This window comes from Hordeum vulgare, chromosome 5H (genome assembly GCF_904849725.1).
Source record: "Hordeum vulgare subsp. vulgare chromosome 5H, MorexV3_pseudomolecules_assembly, whole genome shotgun sequence".
NCBI lineage: Eukaryota > Viridiplantae > Streptophyta > Magnoliopsida > Poales > Poaceae > Hordeum > Hordeum vulgare.
In genome coordinates this window covers 401732496-401756339 of record NC_058522.1, presented here as the reverse complement: position 1 = coordinate 401756339, position 23844 = coordinate 401732496, and the positions used below count along the sequence as shown (strand labels likewise).

General features: G+C 44.7%; 1 protein-coding gene across 1 annotated transcript; it reads right to left on the bottom strand.

Annotated features, from left to right (window-relative positions):
- Window positions 1-14970: 14970 nt before the first annotated feature.
- On the bottom strand, window positions 14971-23129 carry LOC123396524 (cytosolic purine 5'-nucleotidase-like). Its single transcript, XM_045091440.1, has 27 exons — window positions 22900-23129; window positions 22390-22599; window positions 22111-22293; window positions 21757-22002; window positions 21633-21682; window positions 21421-21510; window positions 21269-21328; window positions 21133-21192; window positions 20987-21047; window positions 20787-20879; window positions 20402-20705; window positions 19806-20014; window positions 19145-19222; window positions 18697-18905; window positions 18212-18304; window positions 18050-18133; window positions 17581-17688; window positions 17390-17486; window positions 17268-17315; window positions 17054-17107; window positions 16879-16936; window positions 16584-16660; window positions 16005-16075; window positions 15829-15916; window positions 15637-15696; window positions 15317-15379; window positions 14971-15205 (listed from the first exon to the last, which is right to left on the bottom strand). Exons 3-27 carry the CDS (start codon window positions 22150-22152, stop codon window positions 15080-15082), a joined length of 2529 nt encoding a protein of 842 aa, XP_044947375.1. The 5' UTR covers window positions 22153-22293; window positions 22390-22599; window positions 22900-23129; the 3' UTR covers window positions 14971-15079.
- Between the last annotated feature and the right edge of the window lie 715 nt (window positions 23130-23844).

The window sequence follows — 23844 nt, the reverse complement described above, 5'->3', positions numbered from 1 at the left end:
AAAAAATAACCGCAAAACAGGAAAAAATAAAAGAAAAAGAAATCTGGGCTCACTGGGATTCGAACCCCAGATTCCCTATGCCACAACACCACAACATACCACTGCGCTGCTGCACTAGCTGTTAACAGGAGAAGAGAAAAATGCAAGTTAAGCTGCCTGCAGGCCACTGAACCGAAATAATCAAAGCAAACTAACAAAAAGGCGCCGAGGGGGGGGACTCGAACCCACGCCCTCCATCAGGCACGCCACGCTAGTAACCACTCGGCTATGACACGGCTACTGACAGAGAGGAAAGTCTGAAACTAGGTATGCCATCGCTCTCGCTGTTCCTGCAACACCTCTGAGCGCCGGCGACAGAGAAAACGCCGGAGCGAACAGCTGCAACCGCCGCGCCACCCGAGGGCGACCTACCGATCTGGGATGGCGCTACGAGGGGGAGGGAACCCCTGCTACCTTAACTCTCCTGCAAACCCGCCTACAGGGAACCCTCATGCCACAAGCATCAACGCCACTGCTTCGTACGCCCGAGGAGCACAGCGACAGGGTGACCGCCGGCTGCCTCGTCGTGTTGTAGCTGCTGCTGCGCCACCGAAGGCCGGAGCAAAACGACGAGGAGGAGGACCCCTACTACCACTACGCACACAGCCACGGGGCCATCTCGGCAAGGCCGCGACTGCTTCGCCACGAACGCGGACGGCTACTCTGCCTGCGCCCACTAGCAGAAAAACATCTACACAGCCTGCCGGTGCAACTCCGGCAAGCCTCGAGCAGGAGGCTCGGCGCCACTACCGAAGAGGAAACGAGGAGGGGGAGAGGCACGGTCTCGCTCACCTTGCGTCGAGAGGAGAGGCGCCCGACGTGGAATAAGAAGAAGTGCGCCTACTGCTGTAGGTAAAAGCCGATGGACGGGGAAGACGGTGCTCGTCGGGGACGACGAGGAAGAAGCCCCGGCTCCGGCTCCGCGCAAAAATGGGACCCCTCCTGGGTCCTCTTGCCTGCGCAGCGGCAGGGAGGCGACGGGGTGGCCGCTACGCCGGCGACGAGCTCGACCCGGAGCTGGCCATGGCTTGGGAACGACCACGAGGTCTCTGGCGGCGCAGGAGGAAGAAGAGGAGGGAGAGGAGGAACCCTACCTCCTGGGGGAGGGAGAGGAGCGCTTTTACGAGCCTCGAGGGACGAGCTCGAACCGCAGGATCAAGGACTCGCTAATCGGGAGGCTACCAGCAGGTCGTACGTGCGTGACGTCGGGAGGAAGAAGAGGGACGGCGAGTGGGCTGCCACAGCAAAGGGGTATGGGCCTGGGAAGAGGGTTATGGCCCAAGTTGGCTCTAGGTAGAGAGAAAGAATCCCTGGGACTGTTTTCTAATAAAAATAGGGCCTGAAAGAAAAGGAATATACACAGCCACCTAGTAGGGATAAAAATAAAAGAAAATTCCCCCTGGTCTTGGAAAAAATATGACCTAATAGAATAAAATAGGAAAACAATATTTGGAGCCATTTGAAATAAATGCAAAACAGAAATTAATTTACTGTTTTGGGTTTATTTGCACCTTTAAAAAAACAAGAACAAAACAACAAATTTACACCTCCTCATAATCACAATTTAATCTAACCACCAGACATTTTAGAATCATTTTTGGGAAGAAGGAATTTTGACATGAGATAATAGGAGGGAAAAGGAATTAGAATAGCTAAGAACTTTTGAGATGCCTAGCACTCACTCCTACCCACATACCATATCACATGAGCATCAACAAAAGATAATAACAAACCTCAACATCACACCTACAAGATCACATGCATTAACTCACCACAATACTAACTTCTAGTAAGAACATATGCCCACATGATCATGACATGCAATCATAAGGTATGGCATAGAATCAAGGTATGGCAAAGATGGTATGGCATGGATACATTCATGCAAAGAAAACTAAAAATAAGAGTCACATGAAATCACAAGATCAAGGAGATGACATGTTATGTTATGCTAAGCATGCATGCAAGGAAGAAATGCAAGGGGCACAGGAAATCATAGACACAAGTGACATCAACATATATCTGACAGGGTGGACCCACATGCAACAGGTTCCAAATAGGGAAGGTTCCACACTTGGGGCATTACAAACTCTCCCACACTACAAAGAAGATCTCGACCTCGAGATCTAAGACTGAAAGAAATAGGGAAATTCGGAACGGAGGTGATCCTCGCGTTCCCACATAGCCTCTTTATCAGAATGGTGTGACCACTGCACTTTGAGAAACTTGACAGATTTGTTACAGGTCTTGCGCTCAGTCGTCTCGAGAACTGCAACTGGATGCTCGCGATAAGAGAGGTCAGGCTGAAGATTGATATCTTGAAGATGCACAGTGCGCTCGGGGGTCTTAAAACACCTCCGGAGCTGAGACACATGGAACACATCATGGACATTTGCAAAGGTTGACGGAAGCTCGAGCTGGTACGCGAGGTCGCCCCTCTTGCCAACCACTCTGAACGGACCAACGAAACGAGGCGCAAGCTTGCCTTTGATGCCAAAACGCTGCATACCCTTCATAGGCGACACCTTGAGATAGACAAAATCATCAAGCTCATACGACATGTCACGGTGCTTGCTATCGTAATAGCTCTTCTGACGGGACTGAGCTGCTCTGAGGTTGTCGCGAATGATCCGACACATCTCCTCAGCTTCTTCTATCATATCATTGCCAAGGATCTGACGCTCGCCTGTCTGGGACCAGTTGAGCGGAGTACGACACTTCCTGCCATGGAGAATTTCAAACGAAGCCTTGCCAGAGCTAGCTTGATAACTGTTGTTATACGAGAACTCCGCGAAAGGAAGACAATCCTCCCACTTCATGCCAAACGAGATAACACAAGCTCTCAGCATGTCCTCAAGAACTTGATTCACTCTCTCCACTTGACCACTAGTCTGAGGATGGAACGCTGTGCTGAAATGGATCTTCGTGCCCATAGCAGACTAAAAAGAGTCCCAGAACTTGGAAGTGAAGATACTCCTGCGATCTGATGAGATCATCATAGGTACACCGTGCAACGAGACAATCCTCGAGGTGTACAACTCTGCCAACTGAGCTGCTGAAATGGACTCCTTGACTGGAAGGAAATGCGCCACTTTACTCAATTTGTCGATGACGACGAAGATAGCGTCATTTCCCTTCTTGGACTTCGGAAACCCTGTGACGAAGTCCATCTCAATGTGATCGAACTTCCACTCGGGAATCGGCAAAGGCCGCAAGAGGCCCGCTGGTCTTTGATGTTCTGCTTTCACCCTTCGACATACATCACACTCATTAACGAATTGTGCAATTTCACGCTTCATACGGGTCCACCAGAACGGCTGCTTCAAGTCATGGTACATCTTGGAACTTCCCGGATGAATAGAAAGCAGAGAATTATGAGCTTCTTCCATGATCACCTTCCTGAGATCACCTTTCGGGACGACAAGACGGTCCTCGAAAAACAAAGTGTCCCTGGCATCAACAGTGAAACACTTATACGTTGGAAGACTCTTTCCCACACCAATCTTGACCTTCTTCACCATAGTATCAAGTAGCTGAGCTGCTCTGACCTGATCTTCCAAGGTAGGAGAGATCTGAAGGTTTGCAAGAAAACCCTGAGGAACCAGCTGAAGATTGAGCTTCCTGAAAGACTCAGAAAGACCCGGCTGGAGAGGTTGCAGAATCAGACTGTTGCAATATGCTTTCCTGCTCAATGCATCTGCCACAACATTTGCCTTGCCTGACGTGTACTCAACACTCGGATTAAAATCCTGGAGCATTTCCACCCAACGTGTTTGCCGAAGATTCAAGTTAGGCTGAGTGAAGATATACTTGAGGCTCTTGTGATCGGTGAAAACTTCAACCTTACGTTCCAACAAGAGATGTCTCCAAGTCATCAAGGCATGCACAACAGCTGCTAGCTCGAGATCGTGCACAGGATAGTTCTTCTCCGCAGGCTTCAGCTGCCTGGAGGTATAAGCAACCACCTTCCTATCTTGCATCAAGACTGCACCGAAACCCTGGAGAGAAGCATCGCAAAAGACCTGGTACGGCTTGCAATCATCCGGAGGAGCCAATACCGGAGTGGAGGTAAGCTTTTCTTTGAGTGTATCAAAAGCTAGTTGACACTCTGGAGACCACACATACTTGACACCCTTCTGAAGAAGACTAGAGAGCGGCTTGGCGATTTTGGAGAAGTTCTCAACGAATCTTCTGCAATATCCGGAAAGACCGAGAAAGCTTCGAAGCTGCTTCACATTCTGCGGAGGTTCCCATTCAACAATGGCTTGAACCTTGGACGGGGCAACCTTAATGCCCTCGGCAGAGATAATATGCCCAAGATACACCACTTCTTTCAGCCAGAACTCGCACTTGGAAAACTTGGCATACAGCTTGTATTCTCTCAGTTTATCAAGCACCAACCTGAGATGTTTCTCATGTTCTTCCTCATCCTCAGAAAAGACCAGAATGTCATCGAGATAGAGCAAGACAAACTCATTCTTGAATGGCGAGAAAATATAGTTCATCAATCGGTAAAAAGTCGGAGGAGCATTAGCCAGACCAAAAGACATGACCGTATACTCATATGAGCCAAAACTGGTCCTGAATGCCGTCTTCGGTATGTCTTCCTCGCGAATGCGAATCTGATGATAGCCCATTCTGAGATCAAGCTTGGAGAATACTTTAGCACCTTTCAGCTGCTCGAACAACTCATTTATGTTCGGAAGCGGATATTTGTTCTTGATTTTCTTCTTCTTCAATGGGCGGTAATCGACACACAGCCGTTCCATACCATCCTTCTTCTTGAAAAACAGAACACCACATCCCCACGGAGACGAGCTTGGTCTGATCAAACCCAAACGCTCCTGCTCATCGAGTTGCCTCTTGAGTTCCTTCAACTCTTCTGGACCCAGCTTGTACGGCCGCTTGCACACTGGCTCTGTGCCTGGCTCAAGCTCAATGACGAACTCCACGTCACGGTGCGGAGGCATCCCTGGCAGCTCTTCAGGAAACACGTCCTGATATTCGCAGACTACTGGAACTTGCTCAATGGGATTGATCTCACCCTTTTCATTCAAGGAGAACAAGCGGATTGTGTCATCGCGCGCCGCGAATATAATCACATCCTCCGAAGAGTGGGTCAGCTTCACTTCTTTAGCTGCACAATCAATTGATGCTTTGTTCATGGCCAACCAGTCCATACCAAGGATCAAATCAATGTCGGACTTGCCCAGGACAATAGGAGACGCCAGAAAAGCATAATTGTCCATCTTGATAGAAACATCCAGAACCCGACAATTGGAATTCATCAATTTACCAGGAGACACTATGGACATAGGCTTAACCAAATCTTGACAAATAAACTCATGCTTAGCAAAGAAAGGACGGGACATGAAGCAGTGTGATGCACCAGAATCAAACAAGACTTTAGCAGGAAAATCATTGACTAGGAGATTACCCATGATCACATCTGATGAATTTTCTGCCTCACCTGCATTCACCATGTTGACTCGAGCTGATCTGGGGTTGAACTTCACAAGAGAGTTGCTAGGAGGTTTGCCTGGAGGAGGAGGCGGTAGACGGAGCTGAGAAGTGCATTTGTTGGCATAGTGACCCTTCTGCCCACATTTGTGACAAGTGACCTCTGCTGGCTGCCGGAACTAAATCTGAGGAGGCCCTTGCTTCTGATGCTGATATCTCTGTTGGAATCCAGGGTTGGGTGGGCGGGAAGAACCACGTCCACCTGAGTGCTTCGGCTGCTGAGAGTGCCGAGGAGGAGGAGGAGAAACCCAAAACCTCTGTTGCTTCTGAACCACCTGAGTCGAGGAAGAGCTGGAATCTCTGAAACGTTTCTTGGAGTTCTCCACCCTGAGCAAGGCTGCCTCTGCTCTGAGAGCTAAGTTATAGAATTTGTCAAACTCCTCAGGATCGTGCAAAGCGAGTGCTAACTGCAAATCCTCCTTCAAGCCACCCCTGAACTGGTATATCTTGCTCTTCTGATCCGGAACATCCTGCAACGCGTAACGGGCCAGCTCGTGGAACTCAACATTGTACTTGTACACAGAATTGCTGCCCTGCTTCAAGCGCCGGAACTTCTCACGCATCTCCTCAACAAAACTGGAAGGAATGTAGTGGGATCTGAAGTCACAACAAAACTCGTCCCAAGACATCACCCTGCCATCTCTGGAGTCCTTAAGCTGCTGCCACCAAATAGAAGCCTGCCCCTTCAACTGGAATGTTGCAAACCTGACATAATCCTCTGGACGCACATTGCTACACTCAAAATGCTTGTTCATATCACGGATCCAATCTTCCGCACCAAACGGCTGGTCGCAAGAAGTGAACGTCTTAGGCTGGTTTGACAGGAACTGACTCAGACTGGCGAAGTGATTGCCACCCTGCTGGAAATTACCCTGCTGATGATTGGCTCTCTCCTGGATCAACTGCAATAGCATCTGAGTATTTGCATTGGTAGCTGCCATCATCGCCTGCCAGGCCTCTGCAGGAGGAGGCGGCGGCGGTGGCGGAGGAGGAGGTAGAGGCGGCATATCCTCACGCGCTGGGGTCTGACGAGTTGGTGGAGCCATCCTGAAGACGGACAACATATTAGACCACAGAATAATTGAAGATATTGCTGAATCAAAAGACAGAATATCTGAATAGAATTTAGCATTGCACTCGAACAACATAGCAAGAGTGCATTCTCAAAGTAACAGTCGACAAAATTCCGATAAGGGCCACTGCAAACAAGTGTGAGCTAGAACTGCTCGGAACAAACATATGATTGAGATTTCCCAAACCTCAATCAAGCGTCTGTAGGAAGATAGTCCTATAAGATACTACCAGATATCCCACCTATGAATTCCCGAAATAATTGGTCATGCAATCAGGCACCCGGATACAAGAAGTATTTCACACAACTCCTAAACTAAGCCGTCACCTGTATCACATCCTTCAACACACAACCAGCATCCCGGACCTTCGTCTATAACAGATCCTCGTGATCACAACGATACAAAGTGTGGTAGTACCCCCAAACAATCTACACCAGTACTGGGGACGTCGGGGTTATCTCACCACTACCCGTATTGAAGCAACAACGAACACCCTCCGTTCTTAGGTACTCAGAAATCTGAATGATGGCGATGTGCGCGATAATCCCTCGAGCTCAACTCCCCTGATACTTAGTGCAGATAGGAGGCACCAGGACATGATTCCGTCACATCGAAATCATATAGATTTCGCAAACACCCGCGTGATCCTAAAAAATTTTTGAGCGAGAAAAGGAGTAGAGTTAAAGATTTCCTAAGAAGGAAGCCTCACCAGAGCAAAGAAGAGGAGAAAAATGAAACCTACTCTCCGATATAACTAAGACTCAAAACATTTACTAGACTCGACTCGACCAAATACGATCACACAAAGGCTCCTATGGTCGTAAGGCTCTGATTACCAACTTGTAACGACCAAGATGCGGTCCTTTCCGATCTGGGGGTCGAGGCCCCCGAATAGGAAAGAAGCGCACCTAAGTGTTTCGCAAGCAAGTAAACATAGCACATAATAATAATTACGGTAGAAAATCTGGGATTCAACTGTCTTCTTATTAATAATACAGAGTACAACGCAGATACAAACAAGGTAGTTCCGGTACGGACAACAAAACAAGGAAAATGCTATGCTACCCGCTGCAGGCCCACGATCACGACCACGGCTCAGTCCTCTGGATAGTTCACGTAAAGGCGATCTGTCTCCTCGTCGTACTGCCACGCCAGCTGGGTGCCGTCGGGATCATCTGTCTCTGGGGCACCTGTACCTGCTGGGAGTTTCGGAGGAATCCGTGAGCCACGGGGACTCAGCAATCTAGGACCTTGGTGCCAAATCTAGTCACGTTATTTGGGTAAGGAAGGGGTGAAGTGTATCAGGCTGCTGCAACCTATGATTGAATAAGTGGCTAACTTACGCAAAAGTGAAGTGGTAGTGGTCTATGCTAACGATCGGGTATACTTGATCAGAAAGTGATCCTGAACACCTACCTACGGCAATCATAACCCCACCGCGTTCCCGGTCGAAGAGAGATCTTCGAAGGGACAGTCACGATTACGCACACAGTTGGCATATTTTATTAGTTTATGTTTAAGTTCTCTAATACCGGATGTTAACAAAATATTCAAAGTTGCCACATAACCGCGGGCATGGCTTTCCGAAAGATTAAACCCTGCAGGGGTGCTCCAACTAGTCCATCACAAACGAACACAGGCCGCAAAGGCATCCTCTATCACGAATCTCGTGATCTCGTTGGATTCCTTAGAGGAAAACCTCAACTCTGGGTGAAACCAAAGCTTCACTGGGATTCCTATACGCAAGATATACCGCTAAGGTAAGACAAGAGTAGCAGGACCTCCCGACGTGTCGACGACCCTGATAAGAGCCGCTTATCTTAGTCTCAGGACACGCCGGATGAGCACAGCGTACGGTGGCCTGATAGACATCTCCCGAGTTGCCCCGGGTTGGCCCCGCACACGACTCAAGTTTGGACCAACGCTCATGAGGAGCACTGGCCCGGGTTGTTGATTAGAATCCTCGGGGTAGCTATTCCCTATGCAGTTTATTATTAAGTGATTAGCAAATTAACACCAAAGTTGGGTCCTGCCGGACAAGCCTTAGCACTACGCGATTTATCAAGGGGGTCCCCATAACAACCCCGAACGTGTTAGGAGCGATCATTATGGAATCAAACACCGGTAACCGGTAACTAAGGCGGCAAAACGGAACAAGACACCCGGCAAAAGGCTAGGCCTCCCGTCATTTACCAGGTATATAGATACATTAAATTAATAACATAAATTAGTATAATGATATCAAGCTCATGTCATCACATGAGTTTAAAACACCTGCAACTAACAATGCTAACATTAGTAGCTGAGCAAGCCTACCTAGCCATGCAAGTTTGCTAGGAAAGAGTAAGGTGTTTAGGCTCATGGCATACGAAGAGGCAATATAATTTTCAGTGGTAGGCAGCGAGTAATTTGACATGGAATCGAAACTAACATAGCAAGTCTAGAGATGGGATCAAGGTCATATCATCTTGCCTGTGATATCGTCAGCTTGGAATGGTTCTGGATCGTCCTGCACGTACTCTCCTGACTCCACGTATTCGTTCTCCGCTCCCGGTGCTACCCAACATAAGAATAACAGTCAATGAATAGCAACACCACAAAATGCAACACTCACATGATGCATGAGATGAAAGTTGAGCATGCAACACTATTTCTATCACTAGCACAAGCAAAATAAACTACAACAAGTTTCTGGACAGAACTTTGCACTAACTATTTGGACATGCAAGGGAATGACATGAACAGGTGCAGCTCGTAAAAACGGTGCAAAACCATATAAGAACTTTGCAAACGGAGCTACGGATCAACGGGAATCAACGAAACACGATATGAAGCTCTACGTGAAAGATTCAACACCACACACACAATTGGCACAAATCTGGTGTTCCCAGGTTGCCAGGACACATATTAACCCAACATGAATGAAATGGAGCAAGGTAGAACACCACAACAACAATTAAGCACAAACTTTGACCCAAAATGGCAAAACTACGCAATCTGCCAGTTTTTGCATCTTAGCTATTTGTGAGCAACATGCAACATAGCTACAGGTCTTCAAATATGGCAAAAATATATGTGGATGTTGCCAACCAAGAACACTACAAGCCCCAGAAAGAATCACAGCAAAAGGAATTAAACTCTAGAAGATACAAGGCCACAAACTTTCCCAAAACCATCAGTTCTCACGGACTTAGTGAAAATTCCTGCACCTGAGTTTCTGTTTCTGTTCTGAATCTTTTTGACAGCAATCAAAACACAAGCTACTGGACTCCAAATGACTTGAAAATTGACAGGAAGCTTCACAAACATATCATGTTCAAAACACTAGCACTGAACTAAGTCCAGTTCTCAACAGAATGACCAGAACATCCTCATCTACAGGGGAAGAAAATGTTTCCAGCATCCCAGACTTAGTGAAATTTTCAGAGTTCAAAAATCTGGAATTTTCCAGCCACATGCCCACTTTGTCTAGGCATAGTTTGCACACACATGTCACCAAGAGCTGATTGACACCACTATGGTGTTGAGCACAAACCCCTACTACTAACACACAAAAATCCATGCCCTTGGGCTCCATCTATACCATGGAAACAAAGCCCAAACTTTCAACAAAATGTAAATGCAACTCCATATGGTATGCTTCTAAGATGACAATTACATAGGTGAATCTTATGTGCACAATGACAAAGTGACATGGGGGTTTGAACCCCATGTTTGTGTCATGCACATCAACAACACCAACACACACAATACCTCACTAGCACTAGCATCAAGTACATCATAATATGACTCTATGCTAACAAGAGAGTATGCACACCCCCACATATGGGAATGTGATGGTGCACACTCTCACATACATTACTAGGATCACCCTAGGAATCATGTCATCCTCAAGGTGCAACCCCCACAACAATCTACCCTAGCTAAACTAGGAATCCACACCTACACATGCTATGATGGCAATAAGCACTAGAATTAGCTCACACACACAATTATATGTGGTGAGGGAGGGCACCCCTACATTCACACACTTGCACAAGGCCACCCTCATGAGGGCATCTAGCACCCACATGCACTAGCCTAGCAAGGCACACAAGTGAGATCTCAAATATACACACACTTGCACACACAATTATACCTCAAGCACCACTTACAAGCACCTAGGCCCACACCACTACTACCATCACAAGCTATTCCTACACCTCCAACAATTAACATGGAGGAAGAAATACATAGGGCAAAATATTCCCTGAGCTGGACATGGGGTTGCTCACATAGCAAGGAAAAAAAATAACCGCAAAACAGGAAAAAATAAAAGAAAAAGAAATCTGGGCTCACTGGGATTCGAACCCCAGATTCCCTATGCCACAACACCACAACATACCACTGCGCTGCTGCACTAGCTGTTAACAGGAGAAGAGAAAAATGCAAGTTAAGCTGCCTGCAGGCCACTGAACCGAAATAATCAAAGCAAACTAACAAAAAGGCGCCGAGGGGGGGGACTCGAACCCACGCCCTCCATCAGGCACGCCACGCTAGTAACCACTCGGCTATGACACGGCTACTGACAGAGAGGAAAGTCTGAAACTAGGTATGCCATCGCTCTCGCTGTTCCTGCAACACCTCTGAGCGCCGGCGACAGAGAAAACGCCGGAGCGAACAGCTGCAACCGCCGCGCCACCCGAGGGCGACCTACCGATCTGGGATGGCGCTACGAGGGGGAGGGAACCCCTGCTACCTTAACTCTCCTGCAAACCCGCCTACAGGGAACCCTCATGCCACAAGCATCAACGCCACTGCTTCGTACGCCCGAGGAGCACAGCGACAGGGTGACCGCCGGCTGCCTCGTCGTGTTGTAGCTGCTGCTGCGCCACCGAAGGCCGGAGCAAAACGACGAGGAGGAGGACCCCTACTACCACTACGCACACAGCCACGGGGCCATCTCGGCAAGGCCGCGACTGCTTCGCCACGAACGCGGACGGCTACTCTGCCTGCGCCCACTAGCAGAAAAACATCTACACAGCCTGCCGGTGCAACTCCGGCAAGCCTCGAGCAGGAGGCTCGGCGCCACTACCGAAGAGGAAACGAGGAGGGGGAGAGGCACGGTCTCGCTCACCTTGCGTCGAGAGGAGAGGCGCCCGACGTGGAAGAAGAAGAAGTGCGCCTACTGCTGCAGGTAAAAGCCGATGGCCGGGGAAGACGGTGCTCGTCGGGGACGACGAGGAAGAAGCCCCGGCTCCGGCTCCGCGCGAAAATGGGACCCCTCCTGGGTCCTCTTGCCTGCGCAGCGGCGGGGAGGCGACGGCGTGGCCGCTACGCCGGCGACGAGCTCGACCCGGAGCTGGCCATGGCTTGGGAACGACCACGAGGTCTCTGGCGGCGCAGGAGGAAGAAGAGGAGGGAGAGGAGGAACCCTACCTCCTGGGGGAGGGAGAGGAGCGCTTTTATGAGCCTCGGGGGACGAGCTCGAACCGCAGGATCAAGGACTCGCTGATCGGGAGGCTGCCAGCAGGTCGTACGTGCGTGACGTCGGGAGGAAGAAGAGGGACGGCGAGTGGGCTGCCATAGCGAAGGGGTATGGGCCTGGGAAGAGGGTTATGGCCCAAGTTGGCTCTAGGTAGAGAGAAAGAATCCCTGGGATTGTTTTCTAATAAAAATAGGGCCCGAAAGAAAAGGAATATACACAGCCACCTAGTAGGGATAAAAATAAAAGAAAATTCCCCCTGGTCTTGGAAAAAATATGACCTAATAGAATAAAATAGGAAAACAATATTTGGAGCCATTTGAAATAAATGCAAAACGGAAATTAATTTACTGTTTTGGGTTTATTTGCACCTTTAAAAAAAACAAGAACAAAACAACAAATTTACACCTCCTCATAATCACAATTTAATCTAACCACCAGACATTTTAGAATCATTTTTGGGAAGAAGGAATTTTGACATGAGATAATAGGAGGGAAAAGGAATTAGAATAGCTAAGAACTTTTGAGATGCCTAGCACTCACTCCTACCCACATACCATATCACATGAGCATCAACAAAAGATAATAACAAACCTCAACATCACACCTACAAGATCACATGCATTAACTCACCACAATACTAACTCCTAGTAAGAACATATGCCCACATGATCATGACATGCAATCATAAGGTATGGCATAGAATCAAGGTATGGCAAAGATGGTATGGCATGGATACATTCATGCAAAGAAAACTAAAAATAAGAGTCACATGAAATCACAAGATCAAGGAGATGACATGTTATGTTATGCTAAGCATGCATGCAAGGAAGAAATGCAAAGGGCACAGGAAATCATAGACACAAGTGACATCAACATATATCTGACAGGGTGGACCCACATGCAACAGGTTCCAAATAGAGAAGGTTCCACACTTGGGGCATTACAGGGGGGGGCCAAGGCCCCTAATTGTCCCCAAGACGCTCTACAACTGTTCTCTCGTATAACTACTATGTCCGCATTATCATTGAGAAAACATAATGCCCACACATGTGGGCGTTTGTAAACCACCCACACGCATGGATCTGCGTCCGTTTGTGGTTTGCACTAATCTTTGCATTTTTGGCAGATTTTTTATGCCACGTGGGAATGGGTTGGTGTGTGGGCGTTTATCAGTTCGCCCACACGCCTGTCTCGCGCAAGCAGAGATCGTGGTTGCCAACCCAACATGTGGTGGAACTTGCGTCGCGTCCACATGCCCGCATGCCTGTTAGTTGCCATATCTTGCCAGCGTACATGGCAACTGAGTGGAACTGTCATGCCCGCATGCGTGTCAGTTGCCATGTCTTCCCAGTGTTACATGACAACTGAGTGAAACTGTCATGCCCGCATGCCTGTCAGTTGCCATGTCTTCCGAGTGTTACATGGCAACTGAGTGGAACTGTCGTGCGTGCATATGCCTGTCAGTTGCCATGTCTTCCGAGTGTTACATGACAACTGAGTGAAACTGTCGTCGTGCGCCCACACGTCTGTCAGTTGTCATGTTTTTCCAGTGTTACATGACAACTGGGTGGAACTGTCATTGCGCGTCCAGATGTCCCATGCCTGTCAGTTGTCATGTCTTTCTAGTGTTACATGACAATGCAATTGTTCAGACATGGCGATTGCAGTTGAGCAACCATGCCAACTGTAGTTGTCAAGACATGACAACTGCAGTTAAACAAACAGTTGCCACGGTTCAGCAACCATGACAACTGTCACGCGGGGGCACGCGGGGACCGCGAGGTGGCAGGGCGGATGTGCGGGTCGCAAGGCAGGAGGCCGGACGTGTGGACGTTAGCTGTTTTGCCCACACGTATGTGTGTGGGGTATGTGTGTGGGCTGTTTCTCTTACACACCATTTTGGAGTTGCGCCGATTCCTTCTTCAAACTTTCTAGCTTTCTGCGAACATTGCCAATTTTTTTCTTTGCTCCACGCCTTAAGCTCTAATTTTGAATCACCCTGCGCTTTTATGTGTAATTAAAAATTTCAAGAAGTTATCTAATTTTTTTAATCCCAACCACTGACATGTCGGCCACTGGCATGCCATGCAGGCAGGATGTAGAGTCGAAGATGCTATATTTGCATCAAACAAGTTAAATGACCACAAATCCATTTTTTTTAAAATAGCACTAAACTGAACATCCAAAGCAAGTTTTATGACTCTCTCCTTCCTACAAATACCTAGGCAGAGAGTGCTTGATGCCATCCATCGCAACGCCCATGTCAGTCAGCCAGGCCACGACGGCCAAACCAGGGCTGGAGCTCGGCCACGCCATGGTAGTCAGTCATGCGTAAGGGACAGCTCCGGCACGCTCATCGACATCACTGTGTATGTTTCTATTTTCGTGAAGGAGAAACAAAGGATGGCGATGCTCTATGTACTATTCAGTTGTTGTTCTTGGTTTTGTGATGCGTACGTGATCCGGTGGATGTGCTTTTCAAGAAATAAGCGTGGGCGAGAAAAACTACTAACAATCGATTTTCCATAAACACGAAATATTGGGTTTCCGGAAACCAAGTTTCCTGTATCCATGGATTGGGTTGAGCTGACAAACAAGATTTTATTCACAGAGATCTGGTTTTTCATATACCCCAAAGGCCAAAATAAAAATCTGATTTTGGCCATTGTGGCTGCAAGAAGTGCGATTAAACAACTTGTCGACGTTGTCGACCGGTAAAAAAACGTTGTTTGTTTGGGCTCTAGAGGATGTTGTACGGCCGAGGATTCTAGAACGCAGGATGTTCTTTGCCGGCGGCTGTGACGTACTCCGTATGTATCATGTATGCTTATCAGAACACCTAAAAGTAGTTGGTCCTCCGACGAGAGATTGTAGACATCACACATAGGTTGCTTGTACTTACCAAACCATCAGTACACACAGTCTCGCTAATACTCTACTAATTTGACAATCAGGGACAATAATAGGCTACTCGTGTTCGCTACGTCAAGTCAAGGTCGGACAACTCATAAGCTGTGTCATCTTCCTGCGGGCTAATCTCCACCTCCCAATCATAATGAGTCAAGTTCGTAATAGAACTGGTGTAGAGACACGGAATTGTCATCACCTAAAACAAGCAAAAATATATTAGCTTACTCTTGCAATGGGAAAAAAAAGTACAGCCAAATGCTAACTTTCATTCATGAATAAAACTTCAATAGAAACATGAAATTAGCACCTGGTTAGCAAACCTAGAATCTTTAAACCCTGCCTTCATAATCTGACCCCAGTGCAAGTTAAACTGCATAAGTAAATGAAAACAGAGCACTCGATTAGATGATGGGGGTATAAGGGGAGATGCAGTGGCGAATCTTGAAAGAAAGCACTAACTCTCAGTTTTTTAGTTCAGATAATATCAAATTCTTTATGATGAATACTACTAAATTTTGCTTTTTTATTTTTGGAGGGGGGGGGGGGGGGGGGGGGCTCAAGCCTGTTGAAGCACCCCCTTGGATTCGCCACTGGGGAGATGTATGTAGTCAGAGTAACCTGCATTACCTTTTCATGGTAGTTTCTGCGAATCACTTGTTCCATCAGGTTCAGTTCATCCAGCTGAACCTATTATTACAAAGCCGAAATTTGGTTTAACTGGTACAGATTCATATCCTAGCCGTAGATTTATAATTATTTTGTTCAAGAAGGCAAATCTTGTTTTTTCTCATGTACCGGCCAATGGATATTAAAACTCACCACTAGATTTTGATGCTTGTCTTCGAACATTTTTTTAGAATGAACATAAGCCTCACTCTCTTTGTTCTTCTCTACAAGTGCTTGATATCTGGATTAAGATACAAAAAATTAAGGAAATTTAGAAAAATATTAAGTGAGGCAACTCTATAGTGGAAAAACAGCGCAAATTAACTTACCGGAGAGACCGGCTACAGTGATGGATTTCATTTGTAATTGAACTGCGCTTCATCCTCAATCGTCCAAGTTCCTACGTAGAACATAAAGAAGGGCCAACGAGTTATTATCATCCGCTGACTGCATAGAAATTAGCATACGCAAGTGGTACATTCTTTCTTTTTTTAGTTTTAATACCATACAACTTGGCACTGCTTTATCCACCCCCCTTCTTTCCCTACATGAAATGCACACTAAAACTGCACTTTTATTTTATCAATATTCCTTGCAAACTCTACTCTGACCTGAGATAAAATCACAGACCTTGGTAAAAAAAAATGCGAATCTACAATGAAACTTGTTTTATAAATCAATGCTAAGTTTAGTACATTCACCAATAATAGAAATTGGCTCTGCCACCATGCTTCACTGTCATTCTAAAGGTGACAACTCAACGTCAACCAAAATATTACATGTTATGAGTACTATTTTCAAGTTTTTGCCCAGTTAATATGAGTTTATATATGAGTATCCCCGCAGTATATCAGTTGTTAGTACTTATGGGTTATTTTCAATATCGGTAACTGTATATCAATACATACCTCTCTCATAGAACTTGATTCTGCAAAAACTTCGGTTTCTTGCTCAAGCTCAGGTATTACCAGCATAGTCCGCCAACCTTTTAATAATATCAAATAAACACTTAGGAAGTGAATAGAGCAAATGCAATATCAGTTGGAATTCACTGGATATAAAAAAACATGACATGTGGGGTAGTGGGCAGCCACCCTGATCTCGCACAAAAGTCTTCCATGTAATCAAACTACCAAATTTAATCAATACTATGAAACATACGGAATTCTAACATACAAAAAGTAGAGAATGTAAGGCACATACCTTGGTCCTTCTTGCTGGGAAGTACATCTTCATACAATTGCTGACTAACGTAGAAGATCTATATTATTATAAATGTAGTGTCATTTTATTTGATTGATGTGCAATATAAAACGAAATTCTCAATAAATAGGGAATTAACCATATAATAAATCTACAATTAGTATCACATTCCTACCTGGGAACTAGACTCAACAGCAAGTAACCTTTGTATGTGAAAAGCGTTACCTCCCTGAGAAAAAAACACTTACTCGCTTACTTAAGGAAAAGATAGATAGTCAACAAAATAAATCGAGTAACTAAACAAACACGAGGTAACAAACCAGACTATATTAACCAGTAACAGTATATAGTTGCAACCACTACATACACCATGTTAGGAACATAATTACCTGGTAAACTTTCTGTCTTTGTTCAAGAGGCTGACTTGATCTCCTCATCTTGAAAAATGATCAGACATATTAGAAATAAAATAAAATATGGATCATGAAAATGGATCATAGTTCTAAATTACCTCGCTAGCCTCAATGTCTACATTTATAAGTTTTCCAGATTCAACCTCCACTGCAAGGAGCGCCGCTTGGTCGTCATTGAAAAAACATGGTTTCAGGCTGAAAAAAAATAGAAAGACCAAGTTGACTTGAAGAAACAGACAATTTTACCCGGCATAGATTTTAATGACAGGGCAAAAGGAAAAAAACCAACCATCTTGTAATCACAACATCAAAGTACTCAAGCCAAGTGTGGATGTCACTGTCTCTGACAGATAGAGTGCATATATAGTTCATAATGACATTGGTGTACTCCCACAAGCTGCATAAAAAGTGTAAGTGTATATACATTTAGATAATTGACGAGCACGCATAGACTTACGAAGCAAGAGCCAGCAACTAAAATTTGGAAACTTGAAAAGAAGAAAGTTGAAAATTAACTTTATTAATCAACTCTAGCTAAGTGCTTCAGTTAGGAGAATGAAACAATAAAATCAACGCCACAATGATCATGTCCGCTCATAAATATTTTCTCTCCAACATGCAGGAGAGTTGTGTATCTTTGATAGAAGAAAATGAAGGGTAGACAACCCTGAGTACACACACCCTTAGTTCTTAGGGTACATGCAGTCAACACATAAATCTCTGTAAAAGTTCAAAACGATATATAAGAATATCAGAACCTAGTTGTTACCAAGAATGTGCGCCGGCCGGATTCTCTTATCATTCTAAGCATTGCTATGATTGCCGGATCCATATGGATGTACCTATACGTGGTTGTGTCAGATTACCATAAAAGGAGAAGTAAACTACATGCTAGATTTCCCAAAACTAAAAGAGAATACCGGCTCGGATCCTTTTGAATTTCTTGCTCTAAGCATCCCTCACGACAACACATGTCAATGGCATGCCTCACGTTTCTATGCAGAACCTCGTACCTGCACCAATAAAATAAAATTACTACACTAAATTAAGGGAGTATTATATAACGGATTATTTGGCAAAGAATCTTGCTCTGTTCACTTGTCCGAAGATGTATGGCAAGATTATTATAAGGTTTCTGACGACAATCTGGAGTTGACTACAGCTTTTGGTATGGAGAAGTTGGTAGTGAAATCTACCAAACATAGCAATGTCACCCCAACAACCTTAGAAACTCGCAGGATGCAACTGGTCACTGTATGGCTGGAGTGATTTGAGACAGGGGAATTCCATTCACATAGTAGTATGGTAAAAATGCAAATACATACGGGTCGCATCGTATTAAATAATCATTAAAAAATTGAAAACATTTAATACAACAAATATTCGTGGATTAGTATGAACTTACTTAGCTTCTCCATTCTTGTCCTTGAAGGTTACTAGCTGAGAAAACAGGTACGCTTCCACATTTGAAAATACATTATCTACGATGGCATAATCAGGCTCGGTGAAGGAATCTTGAATGAACATCTTATTCCCATAAACATTAGCAATTTCTTCCTTAGAAATAGCATTTAATCCATGAAATGCGACCTCCACAGAATTGTATTTATCAATCTGCTATTACATTAAGTGGTTAAAATGATAGATTGGGAAGCCAGAAATAAATAATTCAACTAGGGATGGACACTTTTACACTGAAATCAAACAACAAAAGACAAAAAATGATTTCACATCTTCGTCCAATCGTTTCCTGCATCTTCTTCCCATTTTCCTCAGTTAAGATTATGGTTATTAATCAGCTGGTGGTGTATTGTCATTTCCAAAAGTAGTGAATTCAAGCAACTACAACTTACCTTCAAAATGTTTCCTTTGTTCTTATCAAGAACAAGTCCTCTGATCATATATTTTGAATCAAACCTCCACTGTAAGATCTGAAGGATTAAATGAAGTAAACCAAATTCAGAAAAAAATAACAAAACAAAATCGCAACAGATCCATAAATTGTAGACTTCAACACGAAAAATAATAATTCTGAGAACAAGCTAAATGCCCTTCTGACAAGAACTTCTGCAGTTCTGCTAACCTTCATGGTTTTACAGTTTTACTACTACACTCTCACTAGTAAAAAAGACAGACAAATATAGATGCAGAAAGTGTAATCCTTGATCAAGGTAAAGACATGAAGTCACAAACTATCATGCCATCTTAAGAGCTGACTATAATGTGCTAAATGCAATAATGAAGCTACAATGCTACATAATGAATATACTTATAATAAAGAACTAAAACTAGGAAGTAATGCATACACACAGCAACAAACAGAAAGTATCAGGTGGAATAAATAAGATGTCAAATGGCAGAAGTACCTATAAGCCATGGACTCTAATATAGTGGATGCAATGAAAGACTTGGCACAATTGCTCCTAACCTTTAAAACAACAGATATACTACAGCAAATAGTTCTGTTACATCACCTTACAAATTGAAGAGGTCGCAAGTTTCAGTTCAACTAACCTCCTTTGGATGGTCAAATTTGTTCACAAGCTTATCGATTGCATTGCGATAAATGAGATCACCAAACTGTTCAAACTTGTAACGTGCCAGGGTGTGCTCCATATAGAACCCTACTGCAGCAATTGGTTTCATGCTAAACTGCTTGTTGCAGAACATCCTTTTTCCAATAGGAATTTTCAACATATCAAGTGGAAGTGCTCCCACCGATGCTGCATTGATACAGGTTGTACTGATCAGCAAAAGGATTTAACTTTAGCTAGTAAGAATTCCTATGAAGCTAGAAGTTAAATTTAGTCAGGATTCATGGCAAATTTATATAACCAACAACCATGTGTGATTATTTTCTGCTTCTATTGTCGTAATAGAAGAAATGAATACATCTTTTAATTCAGTTTTTTTTTGTTTTACAATCATCACCAAATATAAAAAGAATTAGCTACACATCGGGAATTAACGACAAACACTAAGGAGAACCCTGACAAAAGAATAAGAAAGTTTAGATTAGTGAGCCCCTCCTGGTTTCGGTCGCCCCTGCACTGGCTTAGCATCTTGATCATGACAGGCAAATAAACAAGGAAGAACTGAAGCATCCTCACCGTATTCTTCCTGGGTAGCGCCGGCCACTGCTTCACCTTTTGAGGGTTCCTTGTGCTCCTTGACATTTTCTTTATCTGTCTCATCCTCATCAGAGGTCTCACATCTGATGAGTGTCCGGACATCATTATCATCATCACCCGTCTGATCTTCGCTATCACTGGGTGGAGGGCTGACTTCTGTCTGGTAGTACGCCGCCTCTGCCAGATAGTTCCTTCTTCTCATGGGAACAGTATCTTTCTTATCGACACATTTCCATACTGTAGCATAGCCATCCTTTCCCCCAGTTGCGATATAGTCGGTACGCTGCATATTAAATACATTCATTTACAAAGGAAATAGAAAATGATGTCGACGAGAGGCCTAACCAAGGATGTTACAACTTACACGTGGGTCAATCTTCATGCAAAGCTGCTCATAAAAGTGAGTATGATTTGATCTTTTGCATTTCAATTTTAAATTTCCAGTTCCGTTAATCAGCTGTCACATTCAGAAATATGTTGTCAGATTAGATTTCATTGCAAGTCTAGATACCCCTACTGAGATGATATTTGCTGAAACTGAATATAGCAGACTAGAGAAAATACCAAATTTTTGTTCACAGTGTAGACACACGTAGAAATTTGATTTGCTACAACAATTGTGTTCCTGTAAATTTTAGAGTTCCAAAAAGTGAAATGATCTGCCGAAAAGGATAAACATATGTAAAATACAAGAAGTGACGGTTACTTACTTCATCCAGTCAAGTGAAACAATTCTTTCAAGATCATTGCATCGGGTGAGTAATTTCATCCTGCATTTTATATAACGTGGGAGTTACATAATTGGAATAATCTACGAGTAGTTTTAATCACGTATTAAATGATTACTCAGGGCGTCGTATCATCTCCTCTGGGACAAAGCTCCAGACACTGACAGAATCATCACCCCTGTTAGTAGATCAGCTTCTAGTTAGATTGCTTTCAATAAATATGGAGTGGCCCTGGAAAGTAGAATTCACAAAGGAAGATAAAAGACATACTCACAGACCGCCAACATTTCCCCAGACCCGTCAAAGCATATGAGAGGACGCTGCATGTAATAATTTCTGCCAATGTACGCATTGATTTTCCTGCAGTCAGGTGATAGTATTTAATTCAAGATTTTATTTATTTATTCAAGAAAGATTATCATGTTAGTTTAATATGTACTAGAAAGTAGTCAAATACAGGGTAAAAGAAAATAATTACTCACAAGACATGAGTGTCTTGCCATTTAGATTGGATGGTGCCTTTACGCCATATCTGGAAAAACCATAAGAGTTTAATCTAATACGGTGATTGATGCACATAAATTTCATTATAGGTAGAATACACACCCAAACAGTATCTCCTGCCACAGATATAAAAAGTGGATCCACTGGATGGAATTTGGCTGTAAAGACCAATGGGGTGGATGACTCTGCTTGTGGATGGTCAATTATCTGCGCAATTGAACTTCTACGCCTTGAAGCGTGGTTTATAATGTAGAGCTTGGCCTGACCTCCGTCTTTGTTAACTGTGGCTAACACGAATTTTCCCTCTCGGTCCCAGCTCAGCTGAGAAACATCTTCCCCATCCTGCACCTGAATTAAATCAAGAAATCAAAGCACCTCCTCTTACATCCATGGCTAAATTGGATTAACAACGGGTTTGGAGGGAACCTCGATTGTCCACTACGATCAAAGAATTACCTTGAAGCTCTGCATCACCTCGAAACGTGTGCCATTGTACATTAGCAACCGAATGATTCCACCTGTACGTCATCTTTCGGTGTTCTTGTGCCGCTGGCTACCTCCTGTAGCCAAGATCCTTGGATCATGAATAGACCATTTACAACTCAGGGTCCTCCGTCCCGGTGGTGACTTTCTGTTGCACTGTAATATTCAAGATACATTTAGTTCAGTATTCACACAATCCACCACATAGTTAAAGAGTAAAATGAACAAGTAAGAACTAAAGACAAAGCACACCAGCAGTGTTCCACTGTGCTTTTTGTCAAGCTTATTGATTCGGATGACCACTGTTCCTTCAAAACTTGCACAAACCAGAACTCCCAAGGCTTCATAGCTAGAGGCATTGGGGTTCCAGTCAAGATCATATACATCAGGAAGTATGCCAGAGGGTTCCTTTCCTACAGGAAATCCCCTCTCATACACCAAGTCCATGTTTGTACGAATAACCTGTTGAATTTATCATTAGTAACAAGAAAAGCGGCTGCAGTTCACAATCAGTCACACAGATCTAACAATTGAAGAACCCTTTTTGCCTAGCAGGTCTACCAATTAAACTATTTTTGTGTAGGCAGGTCTACCAATGAAGATTTCATGAATCTGCACCATCTCAAACCGGAACATCACGCCAGTAGACAAACACGTAGATCTACCAATTGAACAACTTTGATAACGAATCTACCAACAAAAACACATGAATCTGTAACCTAACCAAACATAACGCCGGTTATTAGCTCAGGGGAGGGTAACCTTGATCACGAGGAACACCTAGCTGGCGTTACAGCATGTGGTCGATGAAATCAACCGTTGAGTTGATGAAACACCCCTCGGAGAGATCGAGTGAGAGAGGCGAGGAGAGGAAAGGCATGGGAGCCAGGGGAGAGTGCCGAAGAGGAGGAGAGGAAAACCAGTGGAGACTGCGGCGAAGGAGGAAAGGGGAGCAGTGTGTGTAGGGCAAAAGGGGGAGATGAGAATAGTCTGTAAGGCAAAAGAAGGGTTTAGGAGCTCATACACGCCAGGCGCCACCATGTGACTTCTTAGCATGTTTCTGGAAAGAATTGGTACACTGTGGTCTCTCTTGGTCGTGTGCAAGTTTGACGCGCGTGAAGCTCACGCCTCACGGGGTATATTCTTTTACCACAATAAATATACTATACTATAATGAATAACACGAAATAAATATACTTCCAACATGTTATAGTACTACGCTATAAATTCATGCTATATCTTCTACGCCAACAATGCACCGCCGATGTGGGAAAAGAGCAGAGGCACTCTATTGCAAAGACACGACACCGTCCGCACCACTGAAACAACGCCCCAAGAACAAACTTGACCAACCCTTCCAATCAACGGGAGCAGAATCACCGGGGTCCCCAACACCATCCGTTGCCCGAGCGGCGGACAAAGGAGGCGAGAACCCGCATCCTCAGCAATGGAGAAAGGGGGCAGAAACGTCGCCTGGAAACTGTTAAGAGGGAAGCGGTTTGTGTGGGAGAAGTAAAGAGCGTGTTTGCACTAATGGAAAACGGGCCTTTTGTCCCGGTTTCAAAGGGCCTTTAGTCCCGGTTTAACCGGGACTAAACAATCGAGACAAAAGGTCGAAACTTTTAGTCCCGGTTGTGTTACGAACCGGGACTAACGGTGCTTCACGTGGTTGCTTTGGAGCACCAGTGGCGGGGAGGCGGCCACGCG

What these genes read in the sequence shown, in the direction of transcription:
- LOC123396524 (XM_045091440.1), bottom strand. Translation starts at nt 22,152, where the DNA reads ATGTACAATGGCACACGTTTCGAGGTGATGCAGAGCTTCAAG. An exon ending in CGCTACCCAGGAAGAATACG is followed by an intron (nt 20,015 to 20,401) that starts GTGAGGATGCTT and finishes GTATCAATGCAG; the next exon opens with CATCGGTGGGAGCACTTCCA. An exon ending in CACTGTAGCCGGTCTCTCCG is followed by an intron (nt 15,917 to 16,004) that starts GTAAGTTAATTT and finishes ATCTTAATCCAG; the next exon opens with ATATCAAGCACTTGTAGAGA.